Source organism: Cynoglossus semilaevis, chromosome 3 (genome assembly GCF_000523025.1).
Source record: "Cynoglossus semilaevis isolate Cse_v1.0 chromosome 3, Cse_v1.0, whole genome shotgun sequence".
NCBI classification, from domain to species: Eukaryota; Metazoa; Chordata; class Actinopteri; order Pleuronectiformes; family Cynoglossidae; genus Cynoglossus; species Cynoglossus semilaevis.
The window spans coordinates 142729-168742 of NC_024309.1; the positions used below are offsets into that span (position 1 = coordinate 142729).

At 41.6% G+C, this 26014-nt stretch overlaps 1 protein-coding gene across 1 annotated transcript in view; it reads left to right on the plus strand.

Moving 5' to 3' along the window:
* Positions 1-26014, plus strand: part of cubn (cubilin (intrinsic factor-cobalamin receptor)) — a 90338-nt gene that overhangs the window by 62303 nt on the left and 2021 nt on the right. The window contains 19 exon segments of the mRNA XM_025054505.1: positions 4366-4537; positions 5389-5592; positions 9522-9671; positions 9798-9919; positions 10386-10611; positions 10766-10953; positions 13568-13724; positions 14191-14340; positions 14464-14649; positions 14803-14932; positions 16369-16441; positions 16444-16600; positions 17476-17675; positions 17867-18026; positions 18391-18599; positions 22448-22589; positions 23280-23461; positions 23760-23925; positions 25641-25876. Coding sequence (XP_024910273.1) covers positions 4366-4537; positions 5389-5592; positions 9522-9671; positions 9798-9919; positions 10386-10611; positions 10766-10953; positions 13568-13724; positions 14191-14340; positions 14464-14649; positions 14803-14932; positions 16369-16441; positions 16444-16600; positions 17476-17675; positions 17867-18026; positions 18391-18599; positions 22448-22589; positions 23280-23461; positions 23760-23925; positions 25641-25876 — 3210 coding nt within the window.

The following is a 26014-nucleotide window of genomic DNA, read 5'->3' on the forward strand; positions in this document are numbered from 1 at the left end:
TGCACACAACGAAATGTGACCACTGCACTTCACCCATCACAAAAGTGAACAGTGGGCAGCTTTTTGAGCGCCCGGGGACGGTGCCATGCTCAGAGCACCTCAGTGCCACAAAGCCACCACTGCCCTACGAACACACAGATGACAAGAAGAGTAGCAGAACAGTTGATAAGCCTGAACAGTGGATGTTAGTAGATTAGTAGGTTAGTAGTAGTAATAGACTTATAGTTTAGTTGTGTTAGTAGATTAGTTGATAATTATTTTTGCTGTGTGTGGTCTTGCAGATTGTAATCTCAATTATTATTTATTATTATTCTTTTTCTGTTGTTATTACTAAACTAAATTAGCGTTAAATATATATAAAGGATATAAATATATATATATATAAATATATGTATACATATATACTTATGTTTATGTAACTATTATCACAAGGGGTTACTATACATTATACGTCATTCTATCTCTCCCTGTTCTCTGCATCTTCTACTCTGACTCCAACTATCTGCATGTTCTCCCTCACTGCATCCATAAATCTCTTTGGCCTTCCTCTTTTTCTCCTACCTGCTAGCTCCATCTCTAGCATTCTTCTACCAATGTATCCACTGTCCCTCCTCCGCACATGTCCAAACTATCTCAATCTGGCATTTCTTTTTCTTTTTCTCCAAACCTTCCTGTCTGTGTTGTCCCTCTAATGACCTCATTCCTGATCCTGTCCATCCTTGTCACTCCGAAAGAGAATCTTAAAATCTTTAACTCTGCCACCTCCAGCTCCGCATCCTGTCTTCTGCCTATTGCTGGTCTCACAACCGTCCTGTAAACCTTTCCCTTAACCTTAGCTGACACTCTTCTATCACAGATCACTCCTGACACTTTTCTCCAGCTGTTCCATTCTGCCTACACTCCATTCTTCACCTCTCTTCCACAGTGTCCGCTGCTCTGAACAGTTGATCATAAGTACTTAAACTCCTGCACCTTCACCACCTCTGCTCCTTGTAACCTCACAATTTCATTGTTCTCCCTTTTGTTTACACACATGTACTCTGTATTGCTATGACTGATCTTCATTCCTCTCCTCTCTAGTGCAAACCTCCACCTCTCTAGGTTATCCTCTAGCTGCTGTCTACTCTCACTACAGATTACAGTTTAATCTGCATCTCCTGTCCATCACCAAAGCAAACAAGAAGGGGCTCAGGGCCGATCCTTGATGTAGTCCCACCTCCACCTTGAAGTCTTCTGTCCTTCCAACACACCTCACCACTGTTGTACTATTCTCACCACAATCCCTCCCTTTCCACTCTTCATTCTCTCTAATTTCTAATCTGATCTACCTTCTTCCTAATAGTTTCTGGCTCCTGATTCCTACGTTCGCTTTCATTTTCCTCATTCAACAACTCCTCAAAGTACTCCTTCCATCTTCTAAGCACACTTTCCTCATTTGTAATTACATTCCCATCTCTGTCTTTAATCAATCTCACCTGCTGCACCTCCTTCCTAGCTCGATTTCTCTGTCTCCCCAATCTATACAATTGCTTTTCTCCTTCCTTTGCATCCAAACTCTCATACAACTCCTCATATGCCTTTTGCTTGGCCTTGGCCACTTCCCTCTTCACCTCCCCATCCTCTCTTTGTACTCCAGTCTGTTTTCTTCTGTTCTCCCACTGTCCCATCTCTTCTTCGCTACTCTCTTTCTCTGCACACTTTCCTGGACCTCATCATTCCATGCACATGTCCAAACTATCTCAATCTGGCATTTCTTTTTCTTTTTCTCCAAACCTTCCTGTCTGTGTTGTCCCTCTAATGACCTCATTCCTGATCCTGTCCATCCTTGTCACTCCGAAAGAGAATCTTAAAATCTTTAACTCTGCCACCTCCAGCTCCGCATCCTGTCTTCTGCCTATTGCTGGTCTCACAACCGTCCTGTAAACCTTTCCCTTAACCTTAGCTGACACTCTTCTATCACAGATCACTCCTGACACTTTTCTCCAGCTGTTCCATTCTGCCTACACTCCATTCTTCACCTCTCTTCCACAGTGTCCGCTGCTCTGAACAGTTGATCATAAGTACTTAAACTCCTGCACCTTCACCACCTCTGCTCCTTGTAACCTCACAATTTCATTGTTCTCCCTTTTGTTTACACACATGTACTCTGTATTGCTATGACTGATCTTCATTCCTCTCCTCTCTAGTGCAAACCTCCACCTCTCTAGGTTATCCTCTAGCTGCTGTCTACTCTCACTACAGATTACAGTTTAATCTGCATCTCCTGTCCATCACCAAAGCAAACAAGAAGGGGCTCAGGGCCGATCCTTGATGTAGTCCCACCTCCACCTTGAAGTCTTCTGTCCTTCCAACACACCTCACCACTGTTGTACTATTCTCACCACAATCCCTCCCTTTCCACTCTTCATTCTCTCTAATTTCTAATCTGATCTACCTTCTTCCTAATAGTTTCTGGCTCCTGATTCCTACGTTCGCTTTCATTTTCCTCATTCAACAACTCCTCAAAGTACTCCTTCCATCTTCTAAGCACACTTTCCTCACTTGTAATTACATTCCCATCTCTGTCTTTAATCAATCTCACCTGCTGCACCTCCTTCCTAGCTCGATTTCTCTGTCTCCCCAATCTATACAATTGCTTTTCTCCTTCCTTTGCATCCAAACTCTCATACAACTCCTCATATGCCTTTTGTTTGGCCTTGGCCACTTCCCTCTTCACCTCCCCATCCTCTCTTTGTACTCCAGTCTGTTTTCTTCTGTTCTCTCACTGTCCCATCTCTTCTTCGCTACTCTCTTTCTCTGCACACTTTCCTGGACCTCATCATTCCATCACCAGATCTCTTTGTCTTCCTTTCTCTGTCCAGAGGACATACCTAGCACCTTCTCACCGGTCTCCCTAATCACTGCAGCTGTAGTCTCCCAATCATCTGGGAATTCCTCAGCACAGCCCAAACTGCCCTTACTTCCTTCCTGAAGTCTTCATAACATTTCTCTTTTCTTAATTTCCACCACTTGATCTTCTGCTCTGTCTTCCTTTTTTTCACCTCCATTGTCATCTTGCTACCATGCAATGTTGTTTGGCTACTCTCTCGTCTGCCACCACCTTACAGTCTCTAATCTCCCTTCAGATTACTTCTTCTACATAGAATATAATCTATCTGTGTGGACCTGCCTCCACTCTTGTAAGTCACCCTGTGTTCCTCTTTTGGAAATAGGTGTTTCCCACAGCTAGTTTCCATTCTCTTTGCGAAATCTACCGTCTCTGCCGTCAGCACTAGCGCCATCTTGTTGACTGTTGTAAACACGTAATTAAGTAAACTGCTCCCTTTGGTTGCACATTTTACATTACGATGGAAGCTGTGAAGCACCATCTTTAAGTCAGCATGTCCTCTGTTGGAATAAAAATACAACAGGATGTGCGTCCAGGCATTTGCTTATGCTGTCAGTGTTAACTTAGCATTAGCGCAACAGGATGTGCGTCCAGGCATTTGCTGTCAGTGCTAACTTAGCATCAGCATCAGGAGAGATGTAAACACACAAATGTAAACAGCACTGAACTCTATGGGTAGCAGAAACAGTCTTCACAGAAGCTGCAAAAATTCCACCATTTCTTAACTACAGTGTTTGTACACTTATCTTTGGGTGTTTGTGCACCCAGGGTGATTGACGTGAATGCTGATCTACTGATCTTCTGACAATCTGTCGACCCGGGAGCCAGTTTAGCTGACTAATTCAATGCCACTGCCAGAGTAGTGTTGTCCAGCAAGTGAAGATTTAGTGAAGATTGAACTGCTGCAGTCGAGAGGTTGTGTTACCAGTCGCGGTCAGATTTTCTCCACCTTGTCCCCGATTGACCGGGCATGTCCAATCGTTTTCCACATCCTGCCACTGCACTTAAGTGTCTCCTTTTCCTCCGGCTGGCAGCCTCAGGAGTCCCCTGTGGTGGTGGTCTAGTGATCGAGAGATACCAGCTGGAAGATAGTATAGTAATCTGTGGTTTAGTTTGAAGAGTTCATATCAACTGTGTGTCTGTCTCATATTGAAAAGTGAGTAGAAATACACAAAGTGATACCAAAAAAAAAGAAAAACATATGCCCGCTTTGAGATCTCTAAGCCTCTGTGTCTATGCCTGCTGCCATTTTTGTTTTATTAATTTGTCTGGTAACAAGAAACTGGAGGATAGTCACCTCATATATTAATAAAAATGCCCTTAGTTGGCCAAGGAGGTACGAAAATGTATAATGTGTTGCAGAATTAATGGCTGGTTGCATATAATTGCCTAAATGTTTTAACAGTACCGTTGCTTGCAGTAAGATATGTAGAAGAAGCAACACCCTATCTTGCACCATCTATATCTGTGTCTTTCAGGTATTGAATGGTTTGGCAAGCAATGCACCCCTCTTAGAGCGTTTCTGTGGAACAGTTCCAACTGGCACCCAGGTGCGGTCTTCAGGCAACACCATGACCATTATTTTCCGCACTGATGCATCTGTGTCAAATGGTGGCTTCAGGGCTTCTTACTCATCTGATGAACCTGCAGGTTAGTTCTTCGTGGGAAATAATGATATCATGCTCCAATAAATAATATTTAAATATAACAGTCAGCTTGACATTAGAAGGGCTTTCTGCTGCATCTTTACTTTTACTCATCTTATTATTGATCCTTTTTACTTGGTTATTATTAAAAACTCATACCCGATTATGCTAATAATGCAGACATAGGAAGTCTATGGCCCGTGGGCCAAATAAAAGTGCACCATACACTATTTTGAATTCTTTATTAGACTTTGCGTAACATGCGATTCAAATTTTCAATTGTTGCCCAGCCCTAGCTTTTACACTAGCTTTTACGCTCAAAGAATTATAACAATTATATGCTAACTATCTAGGATAACGTTTGGTACTCCTGATTTCTTTTATAAAACCTATCAAGCCTCCTTGTTGTTTTCCGTCTCTCATCTCAGAACAATATTCTAAAACAGAGCCAGAGACAAAACACTCAAAATTGGATATATCTTTTGTTGATTAAATATGGTTGTTGATTAAAATTCATTGGATATTATTACATTGCATATAACACTTGCTGTTTGTGTGTGTTAAAGATTATATGTAGTCTCCAAACATGTTTTCTTATTATCAGCTATGTCAAAGAAGCTGCTGCTATTGTTCTTTGATAAACATTTTTGTCAGGAATGAAGGGTATAATAGATTCACCCTAAACTCCCTACAGTTACTTTAAATGACTTCCCTATGCCAATCTACCCGGCCTCTCTGTACATACTGTATATACATCAATGCTCATTCCTTTATGTGTACAGATTGACACTGAAACTTACATCTTTAACATACCTGTCTAAACCAATGAATACATGATTATCTTCTTATTGTTAGTTTGTGGTGGAGTGCTCAACAACCCAGTGGGTGAAAACTTCACCTCTCCAGGCTACCCTCTGTCCAACTACAGCAGCAATCTCAACTGTGAGTGGCTCATTCAAAACCGCCAAGATGTCAATTCCTCTATTGTGGTGCTCATAACAGACATGCACCTGGAGAGCCATCAGACTTGTGAGTCGGACTTTCTCCAGTTCCGCCTAGGTATGTAATTTCTTTACAAACTGTTAAATCTAGCAATTCCTTCTTAACCATCTGTTTTGTTTTTAGGACTCTCACACACTGACACACACAAAACTATTTTGAATACTTTTAGAATGTATTCATCATCTACAGCTCAATCGTTATCAGGGTCTGGGGGACTGGATCTGGAGCCAGTGTCATCTGTGACTGAACAATGGGAAGAGGACTCATTGCACATTTGCCAATCGGCAGGGTCAGATTTTTAGACAAACAACCATTCACACACAGCCATACCAATTACTAATTAAGAGTGAACTCACACTAAGGCTGTAGTACCAAGCCTGAGTGCATTATGGGTAGTGTGAGTGTAACCACAACACACCTCAGCCTTTCCCTGGTAAGGTGCAGTTGGAAGAGGTGGGCCAAAGTGCAGAACACTGGGCTACACATGCGCATATCCATGGTTAGGTACCGTAATTTTCAGACCATAAGCCGGGTCTATTTCCATACATAAGGCGCACTAGGTTATAAGCAATACAAAACAGTCAGCGATCGTCGCAGATCAATAGGGACAGGGATTTGTGAAAAGTAAAAAAAAAGTAGCGTAGAGCCTCCGGGTGTTAGGAGGCATGACGCGACGTTGCACGGATTTGGGTTACACAACAATACTGTAACAATTGTTGTTGAGCATCTTCTAATTGTGATAACAGTTAAAGTTTAACTGTTAAACATCATTGCTGGCTCCCAGTGTGCTTCAGTTGTGTGCCATCATGTGATGTGCTGTGTGATTTGGCTTTATAAAATCAGTTCGAGCTCAGTAAGCGCAACCAGACCAGAAGCAATACATAAGGCGCACCGGGTTATAAGTCGCACTGTCGATATTTGAGGAAATTAAAGGTTTTTAAGTGTGCCTTATAGTGCGGAAAATACGGTATATCTCTTGCTGCCTTCGTAAAAATCTGTGAATCGCCACCATGTGCACTCAATAAAACACACATTGATGAGGGCTGACTATTTTGAAGATAGTCCACAAAGCGTTGTCCCTCTAATGACCTCATTCCTGACCCTGTCCATTCTTGTCACTCCTAAAGAGAATCTTAGCATCTTTAACTCTGCCACCTCCAGCTCCTCCTCCTGTCTTCTGCCTATTGCTACTGTCTCTAAACCATACATCATGGCTGGTCTCACCACTGTCCTGTAAACCTTTCCCTTCACCTTAGCTGACACTCTTCTGCCACCGATCACTCCTGACACTTTTCTCCAGCTGTTCCATCCTGCCTGTACTCTATTCTTCACCTCTCTTCCACAGTCTCCGCTGCTCTGAACAGTTGATCCTAAGTACCTAAACTCCTGCACCTTCACCACCTCTGCTCCTTGTAGCCTCACTATTTCACTGTTCTGCCTTTCGTTTACACACATGTACTCTGTCTTGCTGCGACTGACCTTCATTCCTCTTCTTTCTAGTGCAAACCTCCACCTCTCTAGGTTCTCTTCTAGCTGCTGCCTACTCTCACTACAGATCACAATGTCATCTGCAAACATCATAGTCCATGGGGACTCCTGTCTGACCTCATCTGTCAATCTGTCCATCACCACAGCAAACAAGAAGGGGCTCAGGGCCGATCCTTGATGTAGTCCCACCTCCACTTTGAAGTCTTCTGTCCTCCCAACAGCGCACCTCACTACTGTTGTACTATTCTCATACATGTCCTGCACCAAACTAACATACTTCTCTGCCACTCCTGACTTCCTCATACAAAACCACAATTCCTCCCTTGGCACTTTGTCATATGCCTTTTCTAGATCTACAAATACACAATGCAGCTCCTTCTGACCTTCCCTGTACTTCTCCATCAACATCCTCAAGGCAAATATTGCATCTGTGGTACTCTTCCTAGGCATGAAACCATACTGTTGTTCACAAATCTCCACTTCCTGCCTCAACCTAGCTTCAACTACTCTTTCTCAAATCCACATTGTATGACTTATCAACTATATACCTCTGTAACTGTTACAACTCTGTACATCACCCTTCTTATGAATTGACAGCAGAACACTTTTCCTCCATTAATCAGGCATGTTGTCCGTCTCTAAAATTCTGTTAAACAACCTAGTCAGGAAATCTACCGCCACTTCTCCTAAGCACTTCCATACTTCCACTTGTATGCTCTACCTTCTTGCTAATAGTTTCTGGTTTCTGGTTTCTACTTTCCTTCTTTTTTTCCTCATTCAACAACTCCTCAAAGTATTCCTTCCATCTTCTCAGCACACTTTCCTCACTTGTGATTACATTCCCCTCTCTGTCCTTAATCAACCTCACCTGCTGCACATCCCTCCCAGCTTGAGTTATCTGTCTCACCAATCTATACAACTCCTTTTCTCCTTCCTTTGTGTCCAAACTCTTGTACAACTCCTCATGTGCCTTTTGTTTGGCCTTGGCTACTTCCCTCTTCACCTCCCTTGTCCTCTTTTTTTACTCCAGTCTATTCTCTTCTGTTCTGTCACTATTCCATCTCTTCTTCGCTAATCTCTTCCTCTGCACACTCTCCTGGACCTCATCATTCCACCACCAGGTCTCTTTGTCCTCCTTTCTCTGCCCAGAGGACATACCTAACACCTTCCTACCTGTCTCCCTAATCACTACAGCTGTAGTCTCCCAGTCATTGGGGATTCCTCAACACAGCCCAAAACTGCCCTTACTTCCTTCCTGAAGTCTTCACAACATGTCTCTTTCCTTAATTTCCACCACTTGATCTTCTGCTCTGTCTTCACTCTCTTCCATTTTTCATCTCCATCGTCATTTGGCACACTACCATGCAATGTTGTTTGGCTACACTCTCACCTGCCACCACCTTACAGTCATTAATCTCCCTCAGATTACCTCTTCTACATAGAATATAATCTATCTGGGTGGCCCTGCCTCCACTCTTTTACGTCACCCTGTGTTTCTCTCCCTAACGCCTAACCTGCCCATCACTTCCTCATCTCCTCTGTTCCCTTCCCCTACATGACCATTAAAGTCTGCTCCAATCACCACTTTGTACCACCCAATCCAGCTCCTTCCAGAACTTCTCCTTTTCTTCTAACTCACAGCCCACCTGTGGGGCATAACCACTAACAACATTAATCATCTCTCCTTCTATTTCCAATCCAGCTCATTCCAGAACTTCTGTGGGGCATAACCGCTAACAGAATTAATCATCACTCCTTCTTATTTCTACCTTCACACACATCAGCCTGTCTGACTCTCGTTTCACCTCCACCATATTTCTTGCATATTCTTCCTTTAGGATCACCCCTACTCCATTTCTCTTCCCATCCGATCCATGATAAAACAGTTAGCTTGCTGCCCTTCCACCTGGTCTCCTGCACACACAAAATGCCTACTCTTCTTCTCTCCATCATATCAGCCAGTTCTCTACTTTTCCCTGCAATTGTACCTACATTCAGAGTTCCAAACTTTAGACCAACGCTTCTATTCTTTCTCTTTTCTCTTTTTGTCAGAATCAATCGTCCCCCTCTTCTTTTTTGTCTTCGACCAACAGTAGTCCAATTTACACCAGTACCCTGTAGGTCAACAGCACTGTTGGTGGTCGTTGTTAACCCGGGCCTCGACCGATCCAGTATGGAAATCGTTTTAGTGATTCGCATATTTGATTTGGCTAATAGTTTTACACCAGATGCCCTTCCTGATGCAACCCTCTCCATTTATCCGGGCTTGGGACCGGCACTCTAGTATCACTATAGTAGCACTGGCTTGTGTACCCTAGTGTATCCTAGTGGCTGGTTTTGTGGGATCAATAAAGTTCTTAAAATATATATGTATATAAGAAAGGCAACGTGGATTATTAATTGTGGCCACAGTTTTAGTTGGACTTTTAATTGAACAACTAATAGATGTATTAAATGAAGTGTATCCATTTAAGTATTTATGTTACTTCCTACCTTAGGTAATGCAGATGGGGATCTTTTAGCTGTATTTTGTGGATCAACCATTCCAAGAGTTCCCATTGTTGTCTTCACACCTGATCTGTGGGTGCACTTCCAGACAGATAGTTCTCAGGGTGATGTGGGCTTCAAGGCTGTATATTCATTCTCAGGTAAGAGACATACTTATAGTACAATCACATAACTTTTTTGGCCACAGGGATTCGGTGTCTACCAGTCACATTGTAACCATTGTGTCTTTTATTCTGATTGTTTCTCTTGTACTGATTATTCATCAGAATGTGGAGGCTGGCAGACAGGTGAGGGAGGTGTCTTATCCAGCCCCAACTACCCAGACAGGTATCCCAGCCCCAGTCGCTGTGCTTGGTTGCTGGAAGCTTCAGAAGGACACACAATCACAGTGAGTTTTAGATAAGAAGGAAGAAATATATTAAAAACCCATCTGCTTTGACAGCTTACTAGGAGTAGGAGCCAAGATTGACTATCTGAGATTCTCGATTTACCATCTTGATTCATTTATATATATAAAAAGAAAAGGTTTCTAACCTCCTCCTGTTCTCTCTGAGTTTTGCTTTCTTTTCAGTTTTTATTTTTGTATTTGTTTTAGTTTAAGAATATAATTACATACATTCTGATGCATAATTTATTTTGGTTTGGCTTTATACTTATTTTGTTGTTATTTTCTAATACAAACATATACTAGATAAAATTCAGCAAGAGCAATTGTAAAATAACAGCAAAACATGTTACGTAGTCATAAATCATCTGTGTTTTAAACTGATTAATTAGTTTTAGTATTTTTATTATTATTCATATAATGGTGTTATTGTTTCTTTATTTCCCTTCCGACAACTATTTTGTTGCAGCTAACATTCAGTTACTTTCATTTGGAACAACATCCAACATGCAAATGGGACTCAGTGACCATATTTAATGGTGGATCCCCTGGCTCACCCATTATTGGACACTACTGTGGAAACACCTCCCCAGGAAGAATCCAATCAGGATCCAACAAGCTTTCTGTCATCTTTTTAGCTGACCACAGTGTTTCTGGTGGTGGCTTTCTAGCCTCCTGGTCTGCCGACTCATCAGGTCAGTTGTTGTCAACTCAATAACATATGTTCTTATCACATTTTGACTAAAATTTGAGAACATATTTTATGCCAGAGCTAAAGACAAGTGTATTTAAAAGACATGAACATTTGCTGGATTAAACTATACCTTATTCATTTTTTTTCTTATTCAGGCTGTGGAGGAGTGATTCACGCTGATACAGGGATATTCAAATCTCCAAACTACCCCCAAAACTTTTCAGCCAATGTTGAGTGTTCCTGGCAGATTATTGCCCATGAGGGAAACCACCTAGAGATGACATTCAACAGGGACTTTCAGATTCCAGACAGCAGTGGAAGCTGCCAGACAAGTTACATTAAGGTACTGGCCATATACACAGAGGGTCCCCGTTTTTTGGGGGGCAATTTTAAATGTTTTGTTAGGCATTGACAACAGTATGAAGGAAAAAAACTCAGCAGCAAAAAATTACAGATGTATACCTGTAGTGTTCAACCTTAGGGGCAGCGGTGGCTTAGTAGTTAAGGAAACTGAGGTGCTCTGAGCATGGCACTGTCCCCACACAACAGGCTCCCCAGGCGCTTACAGCTGTTCACTGTTCACTTTGGTGATGGGTTAAAAGCAGAGGTTACATTTCGTTGTGTGCAGTGGTGTGCTGTGTAACAATGACAAGTAGTTCACTTTCCTAAGCATGAATAGAGGAAAACTCTAGGTCAGGGGCCACCAACCTTTTTGAAACTAAGAGCTACTTCATGGGCACTTAGTTATATGATGAGGTAGTTGTGTGATGCAGACTGCCAGAACAATGTAATAATAAGTTCTGGGACATACTCATACATATCTTCATTGCACCCATTTGAATGATCATTGCGAGTGTAACTGATTCAAAAAGCACACTAACTGTACAAATTGTGACCTTGTCCACAGGGGCTACCAGGTGCCCCCTGGCACCACGTTGGTGACTCCTGCTCTAGGTTTTTTTCTGTTTCAACAGACAGTGAGTGGACAATCTAGCTCCAGTACACTGCAGAATTAGTACTTATATTAATTTTTAATATTTGTTTGATGAAACTACTAACTACTACAACAAATACAAAAACAGGCCTGATCTAAATATTAAAATTAAAATTGAGATCATGTTTTCATTGCCATCTTGGCATTCTAATTGTGAAAAATGTTTTCGAAGTGGGTGCTGGCTCAGCAGCTTCTCAGTGTAAACCAATCTATTATAGCCACATAATCACAAACACAACATAGTTCAGTATATACCCGAGTATAATGTAATGAGTGTGGTGCTTTGGCACAGAGGCAATGTCTATGTCATTGGTGTGGAACCCCAGGGTTCACCTTCTGGGCAAGTTCAAATCCCGGCAGTTGGTACCTTCCAGTGGACTCACCACCCACCGGAAGGTTCAGGGAGGTTGGTACGGTGAAAAGTGATTTGAGCAGCGACTGCTGCCCCCGTGACGTGGTAACAGATAAGCGGATGGAAATGGATGGATGGAATATAATGAGTGCAAAGCTCAATGCAGTTTGTGCCTTTAAATACAGTGGAATCTTCATGTGGAATATGATAATCCATTCCAGGACCAAGTGTGTAACTCGAGGTGCTCATATCTTGAATATTTTTTTCCCATAAAAAATAACAGAAAAAAAATCTATCTGTTCCGGCCCTCTAAAAAAAGCTCTCTTTTTAGTGCAAATAACAATGGAAAAACATGTTTTTAATTGCGAAAGAGACACACACGAAACAAATATAGTATATAAGGATTCCTGTGATATAAAATAAAATGTGGTTTCAATTATAAGGTCTTACCTTTGACACAGACAATACAGTAGCGGCTAATGTGGCATGTGCGGGGGGGGGGGGGGGGGGGGGGAAGGGAGGGAAGAGAGTTGTCCCGTACGTAGACACTTGATTCCATAGCATAACTTACACGTACACTACGTAACTGACATAAACTTAGTTAAGAATTAACTTAACTATTTTGTTGTGCCTTTAAATACAGTGGAATCTTCACGTGGAATATGATAATCCATTCCATATGATAATCTATCTGTTCCGGCCCTCTAAAAAAAGCTCTCTTTTTAGTGCAAATAACAATGGAAAAACATGTTTTTAATTGCGAAAGAGACACACACGAAACAAATATAGTATATAAGGATTCCTGTGATATAAAATAAAATGTGGTTTCAATTATAAGGTCTTACCTTTGACACAGACAATACAGTAGCGGCTAATGTGGCATGTGCGGAGGAGGAGGAGGGAGAGAGGAAGGGAGGGAAGAGAGTTGTCCCGTACGTAGACACTTGATTCCATTGCATACCTTACACGTACACTACGTAACTTACATAAACTTAGTTAAAAATTAACTTAACTAACATATTTTGTTTTTGTTTTGTTTTTTTTACTGTTTTTTAGTTTTATTTATTTCATTTTTGTTTTGTTTTTTTGCGTTTTCAATTTATATTCTTTCTTTAGCGGGCACCACGCTCATATTTATCGACAATTTCATGGTTTATTTCCATGGTCAGCATGCGTTTCTTCTTCTCACTACCATCCTTACCACTCACTTTCTTAGGACTCATCACTATTATGAAGAATAATTCACAAAATAGAGAGAAAATCACGTACGGATTTTCTCTCTATTTTGCGTGCGGAAGTTGACGAACACGTGAAGTGAACAAGTAAAGCAGCGTGGTTTGCTCCAAGTACTCGGCTAACTAGCGTCAGTGTGCTTGTATCTCAAATCTCTACTCGAATCTCAAAGCAAAAATTTGCTCGAAATACTCATATTTTGAGATGCTCGTTTCTCAAGGTTCCACTGTATTCAACATTAACAATTGGACTGATGGCCTTAGACTGGCATACGAAGTGCGCTAAATATGTTACCTGAGGCTATATCACAGCTGCATTTATGCTGTCTACTGCATGTGCACCACATGTACTTTGGAAACACATACTTTTTTTCCACAGGTGTGGGCAGGTGAGAGCCAAGATTCTGAAGCCCTACTGTCAACAGGCTGTGGATCAGTGGCCCCAGCTCCCATTATTGCTCCATTCAATGTTATTACAGCACAATTCCAGGCTACTGAAACAACTGGCAAGGGCTTCCTTGTCTCCTTTACAACCAGTAAGCAGAACGCAGCTTATTATATTACTCTTATATTGATGTCATCTTGATCTGATTCATTGAAAAGCATAGATCACGAGAAATAAATGGATTTGATAGTAACAACGCAGTGAGGTGCTGGAAAGGGGCAGAAGGGTTGTGTGGGAGAGGCCTCTAATATGGCACACTAGACATAAGTATGTCGCTGCTGTAATGCTTGAATGATAAACAAGCCTCCAGTCATTATGTGGCAGCAACTCATACAGTTGTTTGTACAGATAAAAAATGCATATTATCATATTATCCCCCAGGGGGCATGACAGAAAATAATTGTGAACAACTGCATTACAGTTAGCTTTTATGTGCCACCTGATTTTAATAGCTGCTGTGAATATGAATCCCTGCTAATTGCCCATCTTCTAATGATGATGAATGATAAAATTAGCAATCTCAACTGAGACAAGAAACTGTGATTTCTGTTCACTAGGATGTGGTGCAAACTTTACCTCCACCAGTGGTCGTGTGGTTTCCCCAAATTATCCAGCTGACTACCCTGATGAGTCCAACTGTAATTATATCATTGATGCAGGAGAGCAGACAGTAGTACTTGTTACCTTTCAAATCTTCCAAGTAGAAGGCAAGTATTTGGGGGTCAAGGCACTGTGTAGATAACATGCAGATGTGTGAAAAGTATTGTATCACATAATCTATTTCTGCTGTACTCTTACTTTAGTATGTCTGTGTCATGTCTGTTTTGTAGCACACTCTACGTGTCAGTATGACGGGCTAAAGGTCTACAATGTAGCCGAAGGCGGTGCACCTATTGCAGTTTTGTGTGGTTCCAACATTCCTGGGCCCATATCCACCTTTGGCCCCATGTTACTTAATTTCTACTCTGACTCAGTAATCAGTGACACTGGCTTTATGGCAGAATACCAAGTTATTCGTAAGTAGGACTGAAGGCATCTTATCTGTTCTAAATGTGTATTTATCACCCAGAATATTGTTCATATTTAGTACTTTCTAATTACACACAAAAAAACTAAATTTGTTTGTTTGTGTGTGTGTGTGTGGCATGTGTGGGTGTGTGTGTTTAAAGCATGTGGTGGTTTTTTCAACAGCACACTGGGTACAGTGAGCAGTCCAGGACTATCCATGACAAACTACCACCACAACATTAACTGTACCTACCATATGCAGGTGGCAGAAAACAGGGTGGTAGATCTCAAGTAAGACTAATCTGTCTGTGAAAGCTGTGTTGGTTCTACCATTTTCCATTTTCATGTATGCATTTAGCAGACGCAAAGTGACTTACACGAGGACGATTAACAATCAGTTTACATGAAGGGTAGCCAGTGTAGCTCAATCAGCAGTAGGGTGACGTGGTCTTCTAGGCTGAATAAAGACCAGGTGTGCCGCTGCGTTCTGAACAATCTGTTCCACAGTATAGGCTCAGAGGCCTGTTAAATGGGCGTTGCAGTAGTCAAGGCGGGAGATAGCCATGGTCTGGGGAGCTAGGTGGCCTGTTTGGTTAGGTAAGACCTGATCTGTCTTATATTGAATAATATAAAGCAACACAACTGGGGGACAGAGTGTAAATATTCAGAACAGGCCTTTTGCAACAGAAATCAATCTGACTCTTTTAAGAAAGGCAATTAAACCTTTTAAACCAGTTAAATGCCATTGGTGAACAAGACTTCCTAAAATTCAGAATAATATTTGCAATCATTAACAGCTATCAGTATGAAGTACTGTAACTGTAAGAGAAGAAATGTGTATGGAAGCCTTTTTTAAGTGTGATATATCATTCTTTTCTACTGCTCAATCCTTTTAAGGTGAATCCCATCTCCATTCTTTATGTTTTCTTACTGGGTAAACATAAAGAAACCACAATGAAAATGCATGCAACAGCTTTTGCACTTTTGCGATAATATTTAGTAGAGATGTCTGATAATATCAGCCAACCAATAATATTATAACCTAATAACGCATTGCCTGGGCTTTGACAGCTATGCTGCAATCGTTTTAAAAAATAATTTTTTATGGACAGTGCTAATTTGTGGAATGCCTCTGGTGGGATATCACAATAAAGTAGGTAATGTGTTAATTCCAGGACAAGAGATATGAGAGAGTTTTGGGGAAGAACACCTACATAGAACACCAATATTGGCAAAAAGCTGGACATAATTAATATTTAGGAAACCAAAGTTATTATTTATACTAATATTTATGTTATATTTAATATTTTAACAATAATCCAGGGTTTTGTCTGATAATATCAGCCAACCAATAATATTATAACCTAATAACGCATTGCCTGGGCTTTGACAGCTATGCTGCAATCGTTTTAAAAAATAATTTTTTATGGACAGTGCTAATTTGTGGAATGCCTCTGGTGGGATATCACAATAAAGTAGGTAATGTGTTAATTCCAGGACAAGAGATATGAGAGAGTTTTGGGGAAGAACACCTACATAGAACACCAATATTGGCAAAAAGCTGGACATAATTAATATTTAGGAAACCAAAGTTATTATTTATACTAATATTTATGTTATATTTAATATTTTAACAATAATCCAGGGTTTTATTCAGAAGGGTGAATGGCACAAATAGCTTTGCTGTTTGTTTATAAAACTTCAATGATTCTCTTCTCTCCATAAAGGTTTAACACGTTTCACCTGGAGGCTTCTTCTAGCTGCTACTTTGATTTTGTGGCAGTGTATGACGGGCCAGACACTCTTTTCCAGCCACTCTTTCCCCTCTACTGGGGAAATTCTGTGGTGCCATTCTTCCACCTAACCTACGTTCTTCCACGAACCACCTGTTTATTGTGTTCAGAACTGATCACTCAGTCAGTGGAACTGGCTGGAGAGCCACCTACCATGAGACACTTGGTAGGTGAAACATATATTTAGTTTGCCATTTCTGTATAAAAATGGGGGTGGTTTAATCACGTACTGTACCACAAACCTATAAAAAACAAACTGGTAATAATTATCTCTCTCTCTTCACTAATAACAAACCAGAACAAAAATCTTGTTTCACATTTCAAATGTATTTTCTCCTTTTGCCTTATTTGAAGATGTGACATCATATGTTGTTTTTCATCAGTAGGCTGTCAATGTCACATTACACAATTATTATTTATGCCAGTGGCCCCTAATTGTTCTCTGCTGGACCCTCCTCTTTGGTTCATAGGAATATATTTGCACCCCCAACCCAAAAAAACAAAACAGGACACATACTTTTTTTTGTCAGACACATTTATTTCAGACATTTTAAATGTAACTGTTTTTACGTACCTTAAACTTGTCCTGGATTGGACCGTGCCTCCCACTTTGGGAACCTCTGATTTATGTTATTTAGATCATAAGATTGTGTTAAACATTATTAATTAGAATATTGATAAAATGAAAGCTTACATGGATTGATACAGAACCATGTAACTTTTACAAACAACAGATTATTTTCTATAATCTTTATGGTACAATAATGCATTGGAAACCCATGGTTTGTTCCAGGATTGGCTTTGCAATCAAAAGGTTACCAGTTCAAACCCCATAATCAACAGTGATTTAACCTCCCATCTACCAGGTTGAGTTTTTTTTCAAGGTGTGCAACAGAAGTTGCAGAACTAATGGTCAAATTTTCCAGAATTGCTTAAATAAATACATTGGAGATAGGAGTAAGAATAAAAAAGATTTTTTTTATTTATAAAAAAGTTGAGTTCTAGGCAAAAGTAATACTAATGTCTGTTGATATACCGTAGGTGCGGCTCAAGGATGTGGTGGCTATCTGTCCATGCCTATGGGTATGTTTGGTTCTCCAGATCCCAACCTGGATGGGCGATATGAGCCACTAATGGACTGTACGTGGACCATTGAGATGACCATTAACAGGGCAATCAACCTGACCTTTGACTCTTTTGAGTTAGAGAGCTCCTCAACCTGCCGCTACGACTATGTCAAAGTAAAAAAAAAGAACTTGTTGCAGTATTTAATTATATTGTAAATATATAGAGTGCTAGCCACTACACTTCAATATTGTTATGTAACATAAACTGATCTGAGGAGGAATGAATCTACTTCCATGTGTTTTTATTAGGTGACTATAGTTTCGATAAACATAATCTTTTTATTAATAGTGTGTCTCCCTTACAGGTGTATGATGGTGAGAATGTCAACTATCCTCTGGTAGGGATATTTTGTGGAAACACCATCCCTACATTTGTGTCAAGTTCAAACTTCCTGACCGTTCATTTTGTCACTGATAACTCAGTGCAGCGACGAGGTTTCAATGCTACATACAGAGCTGTACCACGTAAGAGCCTCTTCTTTAACTAACTGTTGTTTCCCTATATTTAGTGTATTTGTTAACAAAAGCATTTGTAAATGGGAGAGAATATGATTTTTTAAAGAAATTACATCTTATTGATCATTCACATTAATGGTCATTAACATGTAAACAATTTCATATATTTTTCCTCTGCAGCACTTGAATACCTCTATTTTTATTTATGTTGTTATTTGAAAATAAAATAAAAAAACTCTTTGAATATCATTATTCAAATATGTCCTTTATAACCTGAGCTAAGATTGTTGTATTGGTGGTTTTGAGGTTGATGTTGCCTCTATAATATAGATTTTAGTCAATTTAACACTTTGATGTGTCTACTTTTCCTCAGTGCTCTGTGGTGGGACCCTGAATGCTACATTTTCCAGGCAGACCTTAACGTCACCCTTTTTCCCCAATGCATATCCACCTTACACAACTTGTCAGTGGATATTGGATGCTCCACCTCAAGAAACAATCCAGATTTCATTTCAGAACTTTACTCTGCAAGCCAGTCAAAGCTGTTCCACTAACTTCTTGGAGATAAAGGATTGGCCAACAGTGAGTACACATTGCCAACAAAATAGAAAATGATGTCAAACCATTTTGAGCCACTCAGGAATTGTAGAAACTTAAAAACTTTATTTATATATATAGCACTATCATCCTCTGCTTATCCGGGGGCCGGGTCGCGGGGGTAACAGTTGGAGCAGGCACGCCCAGACTTCCCTCTCCCCAGACACTTTCTCCAGCTCCTCTGGGGGATCCTGAGGCATTCACAGGCTAAACGAGCAACGTAGTCGCTCCAGCGTGTCCTGGGTCTTCCTCTGGGCCTCCTCCCAGTGGGGCATGAGCACTTACTGAGGAGGTGTCCAGGGGGCATATGATGTAGATGCCCAAGCCACCCCAGCTGAGTCCTCTCGATGTGAAGGAGCAGCAACTCTACTCTGAGCTCCTCTTGGGTGTCAGAGCTCCTCACTCTATCTCTAAGGGAGCGCCGCGCCACCCTGCGGAGAAAACTCATTTCGGCCACTTGTATCCGGGATCTTGTTCTTTCGGTCATGACCCAAAGCTCATGACCATAAGTGAGTGTAGGAACGTAGATTGCTCGGTAAATTGAGAGCTTTGCCTTTGGGCTCAGCTCCTTCGTCACCACAACGGACCGATACAGCAACCGCATTACTGCAGCCGCTGCAGCGATCCGTCTGTCAGACACACGTTCCACCCTTATAATCACGACCCCAACATACTTAAACTCTTCCACCTGCGGCAGGATCTCTCCCCCGACCTGGAGGGTGCAAGCCACCTTTTTCCGGTTGAGGACCATGGTCGCAGGCTTAGAGGTGCTGATTCTCATCCCAGCGGCCCTAGTGCATGCTGCAGATCGTGGCTCGAAGAAGCTAGCAAGACCACATCATCTGCAAACAGCAGCGATGAAATCCCGGACTGGAAATTTCTAGACTGGGCCTAGAAATTCTGTCCACAAAGATTATCCAACATACACCAGGAACAGGTCCGACTTACTGCCGGCAATGTGAACAAGGCTTCTGCTCCGGTCGTACAGGGAACAAACAGCTCTTATCAGAGGGCCTCCAACCCCATACTCCCGGAGCACCCCCCGCAGGATACCATGGGGGACACGGTTAAAAGCCTTCTCCATGTCCACAAAACACACGTGGACTGGTTGGGCAAACTCCCATGAACCTTCGAGCACCCTGTGGAGGGAATAGAGCTGGTCCAGTGTTCCACGTCTAAGACGAAAACCACATTGTTCCTCTAGGATCCGAGGTTCAACTATTGGTCGAATTCTCCCTCTATTCCCCTGGAATAGACTTTTCCTGGCAGACTACGTGTGAGTGTTATTCCTCGGTAGTTGTTATACAAAAAGAGGGACCACTTCCCCAGTCTGTCAGTCCAGAGGCACTGTCCCCGACTGCCACGCAGTGTTGCAGAGACTTGTCAGCCAAGACAGCCCTGCAACATCCAGAGACTTGAGGTACTCAAGGTGGATCTTATCCACCCCTGGCGCCCTGCCACCGAGTAGCATCTTGAGCACCTCGGTGGCTTCAGCATAGGACATGGGTGGGTCAGCCACCGGGTCCTCAGCCTCTGCTTCCTCTGCGGAAGGTGTGTCAGTGGGATTGAGGAGCTTCTCAAAGTATTCCTTCCACCGCCCGACAACATCCCCAGTCAAGGATCCACTGCCAACCAATAGTCTTCTTCCAAGGCCTCCCCGAACCTTTCCCAGACCCGGACCTCTATCAATGAATGGGGATATTTTCATATATAAGGCGCCCCGGATTATAAGGCGCATTAAGCGAAACAAAACAGTCAGCGAAACAATTAAGCGGAACAATCAAGCATGCGACCTGGAGGGTGCAAGCCACCTTTTTCCGGTTGAGGACCATGGTCGCAGGCTTAGAGGTGCTGATTCTCATCCCAGCGGCCCTAGTGCATGCTGCAGATCGTGGCTCGAAGAAGCTAGCAAGACCACATCATCTGCAAACAGCAGCGATGAAATCCCGGACTGGAAATTTCTAGACTGGGCCTAGAAATTCTGTCCACAAAGATTATCCAACATACACCAGGAACAGGTCCGACTTACTGCCGGCAATGTGAACAAGGCTTCTGCTCCGGTCGTACAGGGAACAAACAGCTCTTATCAGAGGGCCTCCAACCCCATACTCCCGGAGCACCCCCCGCAGGATACCATGGGGGACACGGTTAAAAGCCTTCTCCATGTCCACAAAACACACGTGGACTGGTTGGGCAAACTCCCATGAACCTTCGAGCACCCTGTGGAGGGAAAAGAGCTGGTCCAGTGTTCCACGTCTAAGACGAAAACCACATTGTTCCTCTAGGATCCGAGGTTCAACTATTGGTCGAATTCTCCCTCTATTCCCCTGGAATAGACTTTTCCTGGCAGACTACGTGTGAGTGTTATTCCTCGGTAGTTGTTATACAAAAAGAGGGACCACTTCCCCAGTCTGTCAGTCCAGAGGCACTGTCCCCGACTGCCACGCAGTGTTGCAGAGACTTGTCAGCCAAGACAGCCCTGCAACATCCAGAGACTTGAGGTACTCAAGGTGGATCTTATCCACCCCTGGCGCCCTGCCACCGAGTAGCATCTTGAGCACCTCGGTGGCTTCAGCATAGGACATGGGTGGGTCAGCCACCGGGTCCTCAGCCTCTGCTTCCTCTGCGGAAGGTGTGTCAGTGGGATTGAGGAGCTTCTCAAAGTATTCCTTCCACCGCCCGACAACATCCCCAGTCAAGGATCCACTGCCAACCAATAGTCTTCTTCCAAGGCCTCCCCGAACCTTTCCCAGACCCGGACCTCTATCAATGAATGGGGATATTTTCATATATAAGGCGCCCCGGATTATAAGGCGCATTAAGCGAAACAAAACAGTCAGCGAAACAATTAAGCGGAACAATCAAGCATGTCCGGATCCCTCTCGTCAATATCCAAGTCAGTCATTGCTGTTAATTAGTTGTTCAGTGATGATTCGACATTTCAGACTGATGCCCCTGCCCAGGTATCCACGATCCGTTGGCAGATAGTGACGTAACTCGCCCGGCGTTGCCTCTCTGTCTTGGTGAATGTGTGTTTGCCTTCTGTCATCCAATGCTCCCACTTTAAACGCCCTGTTAACACCAATATTTAGTGGTTGGAATTCTTTGGTCAATCCACCTGGAAAGATGGCAAGCCCCGAATTAGTTTGCTTCACTTGGGTTTTGACAATATCAGTGAGATGGGCGCGCATGGATCAATAGGGAGAGAGATTTGTGGAAAAGGGTAGTGACCTAAGTTGGACACAGGAGGATGCTGTTGTTGTTGTTGTTCGCCCCTCTAGAGTCAAGCGGTTGTCACTATTTTTGTTCTGGATGGTCACCGTATTGTAGTTTTGACGCTGTTCCGTGCGGAAGTGCGGATGTGTGATGCGCTGTGTGGTTTGGCTTTGTAAAATCGGTTCGAGGTCAGTAAGCACAACCAAAAGTAATACATAAAGTGTACCGGGTTATAAGGCGCACTGTCGATTTTTGAGAAAATAAAGGGTTTTAAGTGCGCCTCTTTTTGTTCGTTGATAGTGCGCCTTATAATGCGGTGCGCCTTATGGTCTGAAAAATGCGGTAATTATGCTAATATCGGGCCAATAATATCGGTCGGCAGATATTATCAAACTCTACAATCTCTAGTATTCTATCGTTCTACCTGTTGCACAGATGAACAAAAACTATTTGGTTTAAGCAATTTGGATCATTCACACGAATCACACTAAAAATGAACTGAAAAGAAAACAAAATTATGTCAACAAAACTGTTTTTTTTTTTATTTTAATATTGTTTCTGTGGTATTTTGATATAATTCTATGTAAAGCATTAATTTTCCTGCTTTCTCTTTTTAGGGAGACTATGGACAATCACACAAGTTCTGTTCGGCTGATGCTCTGCCAGACTTTTACAGCTACCGCAGAACAGTCTTAGTTTACTTTAAGTCTGATGCCTACATGACGGGGAATGGACTTAATTTCACTTATCAGACTGCCAGTATGTTACTCTTTTAAAATTTGTTGTTAAATAACAAACTTATACAGCTTTCGAAGACCTTGTCATTTCACGATTTCATCATCAAACAAAACCTTCGTTGACTGTCAACCTTTTGTGTGGGCAAAAAAATGTATTTTAATACATTTATTATAATTTGCATACATATTGGCCATTTATACTGTAGTATTTTGCCTTGTTGTGTAAAAAAACACAAACTCAGTAACATTTCGTTGTGTGCATTTTTTGTCTCTACCACATCACACTTAACTGCAAGGCAGTTTACAAAGAACTTTCTCCAGCCCAGAAGTAGTAGTGGTATCCAGTAGTTAAATAGTGGGGTGGGCCGGGCAGTAAGTGCCAGAGGGGGTGGGTGGTGATTGGGCGTGTGAGACTTCCAATAGAATGTGGCACACTGAGCAGAAATGTGCCGCAGCTATATTGCTTGAACGATAAAGAAGCCTCCAGTCACTCAGTGGTAGCAACTGATACAGTGGTTTGTACAGACAAGAAAATACATATTATTAGGTTCTCAATAGTATTTAAAAAATGTGTCCCCTACGAGGACATAGCATGACGTTATGAATTGATAGCCACTGCACTAGTCCATCCTAGATACTGTATATTTCAATTTTGGAAATGTTTAGCTCTGAAGTGAATGATCCATTCTATATTGTCTGTGTGGTTTTTCAGACTGTAGCCGCGTTTATGAACAGGAGTATGGTTATCTAAAGAGTCCAGGCTGGCCAGGCATCTACCCTCACAACATAGACTGCATTTTCATCTTGAAGTCACCGCAGAACAACATCATCTCATTCTTCTTTGACAGTTTTGATGTTGAGAGTCACAACAGTTGTAACTATGATTATCTAGAGGTAAAAAAATGAATGAAATGAAAATGAATGTTTAACCCGTGTACTGTGACATTAAGTATAATGTATGCAAGAAATATGTGTAACAAATTTGAAACATCAAGTTTAAGAAAAATTATTTAATCACAAAATAGAAAGAAGTTAATGCTTTAATTTACAGATAGTTAAAAACTCAAATTAAATAAAATAACTTTTCTTTAAACAAAAACCTAGATAAGATGTCTCTGCGGTATTGTCCTCATTATCAATTCCTGTAAATGAGCTGTCTCTGGCAATGCATAACACTTTTATTACCTCCAAGGTTCGTAATGGCAGTACAGCAGATTCACCACTAATTGGCCGCTACTGTGGGTCCACCTTACCCAACCCCATCTTTCCGCAATCCAACACGCTCTACCTGCACTTCAGGAGTGACTGGTCAAATTCCCGAAATGGCTTTGAAGTCACATGGACTTCCTCCGTACATGGTAAGAACCAGATTTTAGAAGCATGCCAGTTGCAAAACTGGAAACTTATTTTGTAGTAATTTTGGTCAGTACAAAAAAATAGAAAATACTACATTGGGTAGTAAAATCACAAGGTAATTGAGTAGTTGATTAGTTGTGTCTGAGGTTTGACAGTAATGTCAGCTGGAGCAAAGTTGTTGTTGTAGTAGTTCTATATGTATCTGCCTTCCTGAGTTTTATTAGGGGCCTCCAGTTTCCTGTTTTTGGAAGAGATTGTCTTAGATGTGAACAATACGTACTTTGTCGGTTCCATTGTGTAGTGGTTAGCACACTTGCCTTGGAAGCAGAGCATTGCAGGGTTCCATTCCCAGAGGAAGAGCATGGCTTGGCACCTGCAAGGGGCAGCCTGTAAAAGCAGATCTGCTGTGAACATATTTCCAATATGTGGGATTAAGAAAGTTCAAATGATCATTATTAATTAATTATCTTTAATTCATGAATGCAACGTGGGGAATTTGGACCTTGTATCCAGAGAATTCACATCCGCTTCAATTCCTCTCCAGGCAGTCCTTCGTGCCTGATTCTTATATACAAGAACGATTGTGTCAGCAGAGGTTCACCTTCCCATCATCACTATTTGATGATCAAAAATATAGTCAACATAGTCAATCTGTAATGTCACCACTCTTTAAATTCACAACAATTACATTGTATAAATCTTGATTGCATCTTCGTGTTATTCAAATTCTTCATCTTCAGTGTCTGAGTTTAACAGTTGGGCGATTTTGGCATCAAGCATGCCCAGATCCCTCTCGTCATTATCCGAGTCAGTCTCGTTGCTGTTACTTAGCTGTTCAGTGATGATTCCGGCCTTCGTAAAAGCTTAGACTACACTTGAGACTGACACCTTAGCCCAGGCATCAACGCTCCAGTGGCAGATAGTGGTGTAACTCGTGGCGTTGCCTCCTTGTCTTGGTGGCAAGAGTTTGTGTTATGCCTGCATCGATAAAAAAGGACCAATAAAAAGAGATCTTGACCACGAAAAAAATTGACAGCCGTGCGTTTCAGTTGTCCTTCTGCATCGCACCATACATCGACAATACAAAAACACAATGCAGAGTCTCTGGGTATTGTGAGGCACGACGCGACGTTGAACGTTGTTGTTGAGTATGTTGTAATTGTGATAACAGAGTTGAACGTCATCCATGGCTCCCACTGTGCTTCAGTTGTGTGCTATCATGTGTGATGCGCTATAATTTTGTACACCTGTGTTCTATTAGATTTGTATTACCTGTCAGATTCGTATTCTTTGCCTACTGTGCATGCATTTTAGAGCGAGTGTTGTATGTATAAACTTTTAGAATGCAGTTCACCTTTGATAGTGTGTGTTTTTACTTCTAATTTAAAACTAATGGGTATGTTTAACAGTAATAGGCATATTAATCCACCAGTTGGTATTCAGCAATCAGAAAAGTATACCAGGAATTAAGCAAGAAATTATCAAAAGAGATCAGAGATGGTGAAGTAACTATGAAAAACTGTAGGTTGAGGATGTCATAGGGTCCTCATACATATGATCCATTCATATATGTTTCAATACCATGTAAACCCAACCATATTTAAAACTAAAGTACATAAATAAATGTAAAATAATAGAAATAAACTAATGATGCCTTTTAGCAACTGTGATTGTTTTTAGTGCTGTTTATTCACTATCTTTATTTACTGTGCTTTAGGTTGTGGTGGAACACTATATGGAGACCATGGCTCGTTTTCAAGTCCCAACTACCCTGGAACATATCCAAACAGTACCCGCTGTGAATGGGGCATAAGGGCTCCAAGAGGTCGAGTGGTCACTGTGACATTTGCTCAGATCAGTATTGATGACCCTGGAGATTGCCTGAATAACTTTTTGAAATTATATGATGGTCCAGATGCCTCTTCTCAACCAATTGGACCATACTGTGGAGTGGTATGTAAACAAAATAACGTTTGCCAACCGATATTATCAGCCCGCTATAAGCATAATTTGCAATATCTGTAAAAATGCCAGGGTTTCACAAAATTATGTTTGCTCTAAAAATAGTTTAATGCTCTGGCGTCAGTGCTG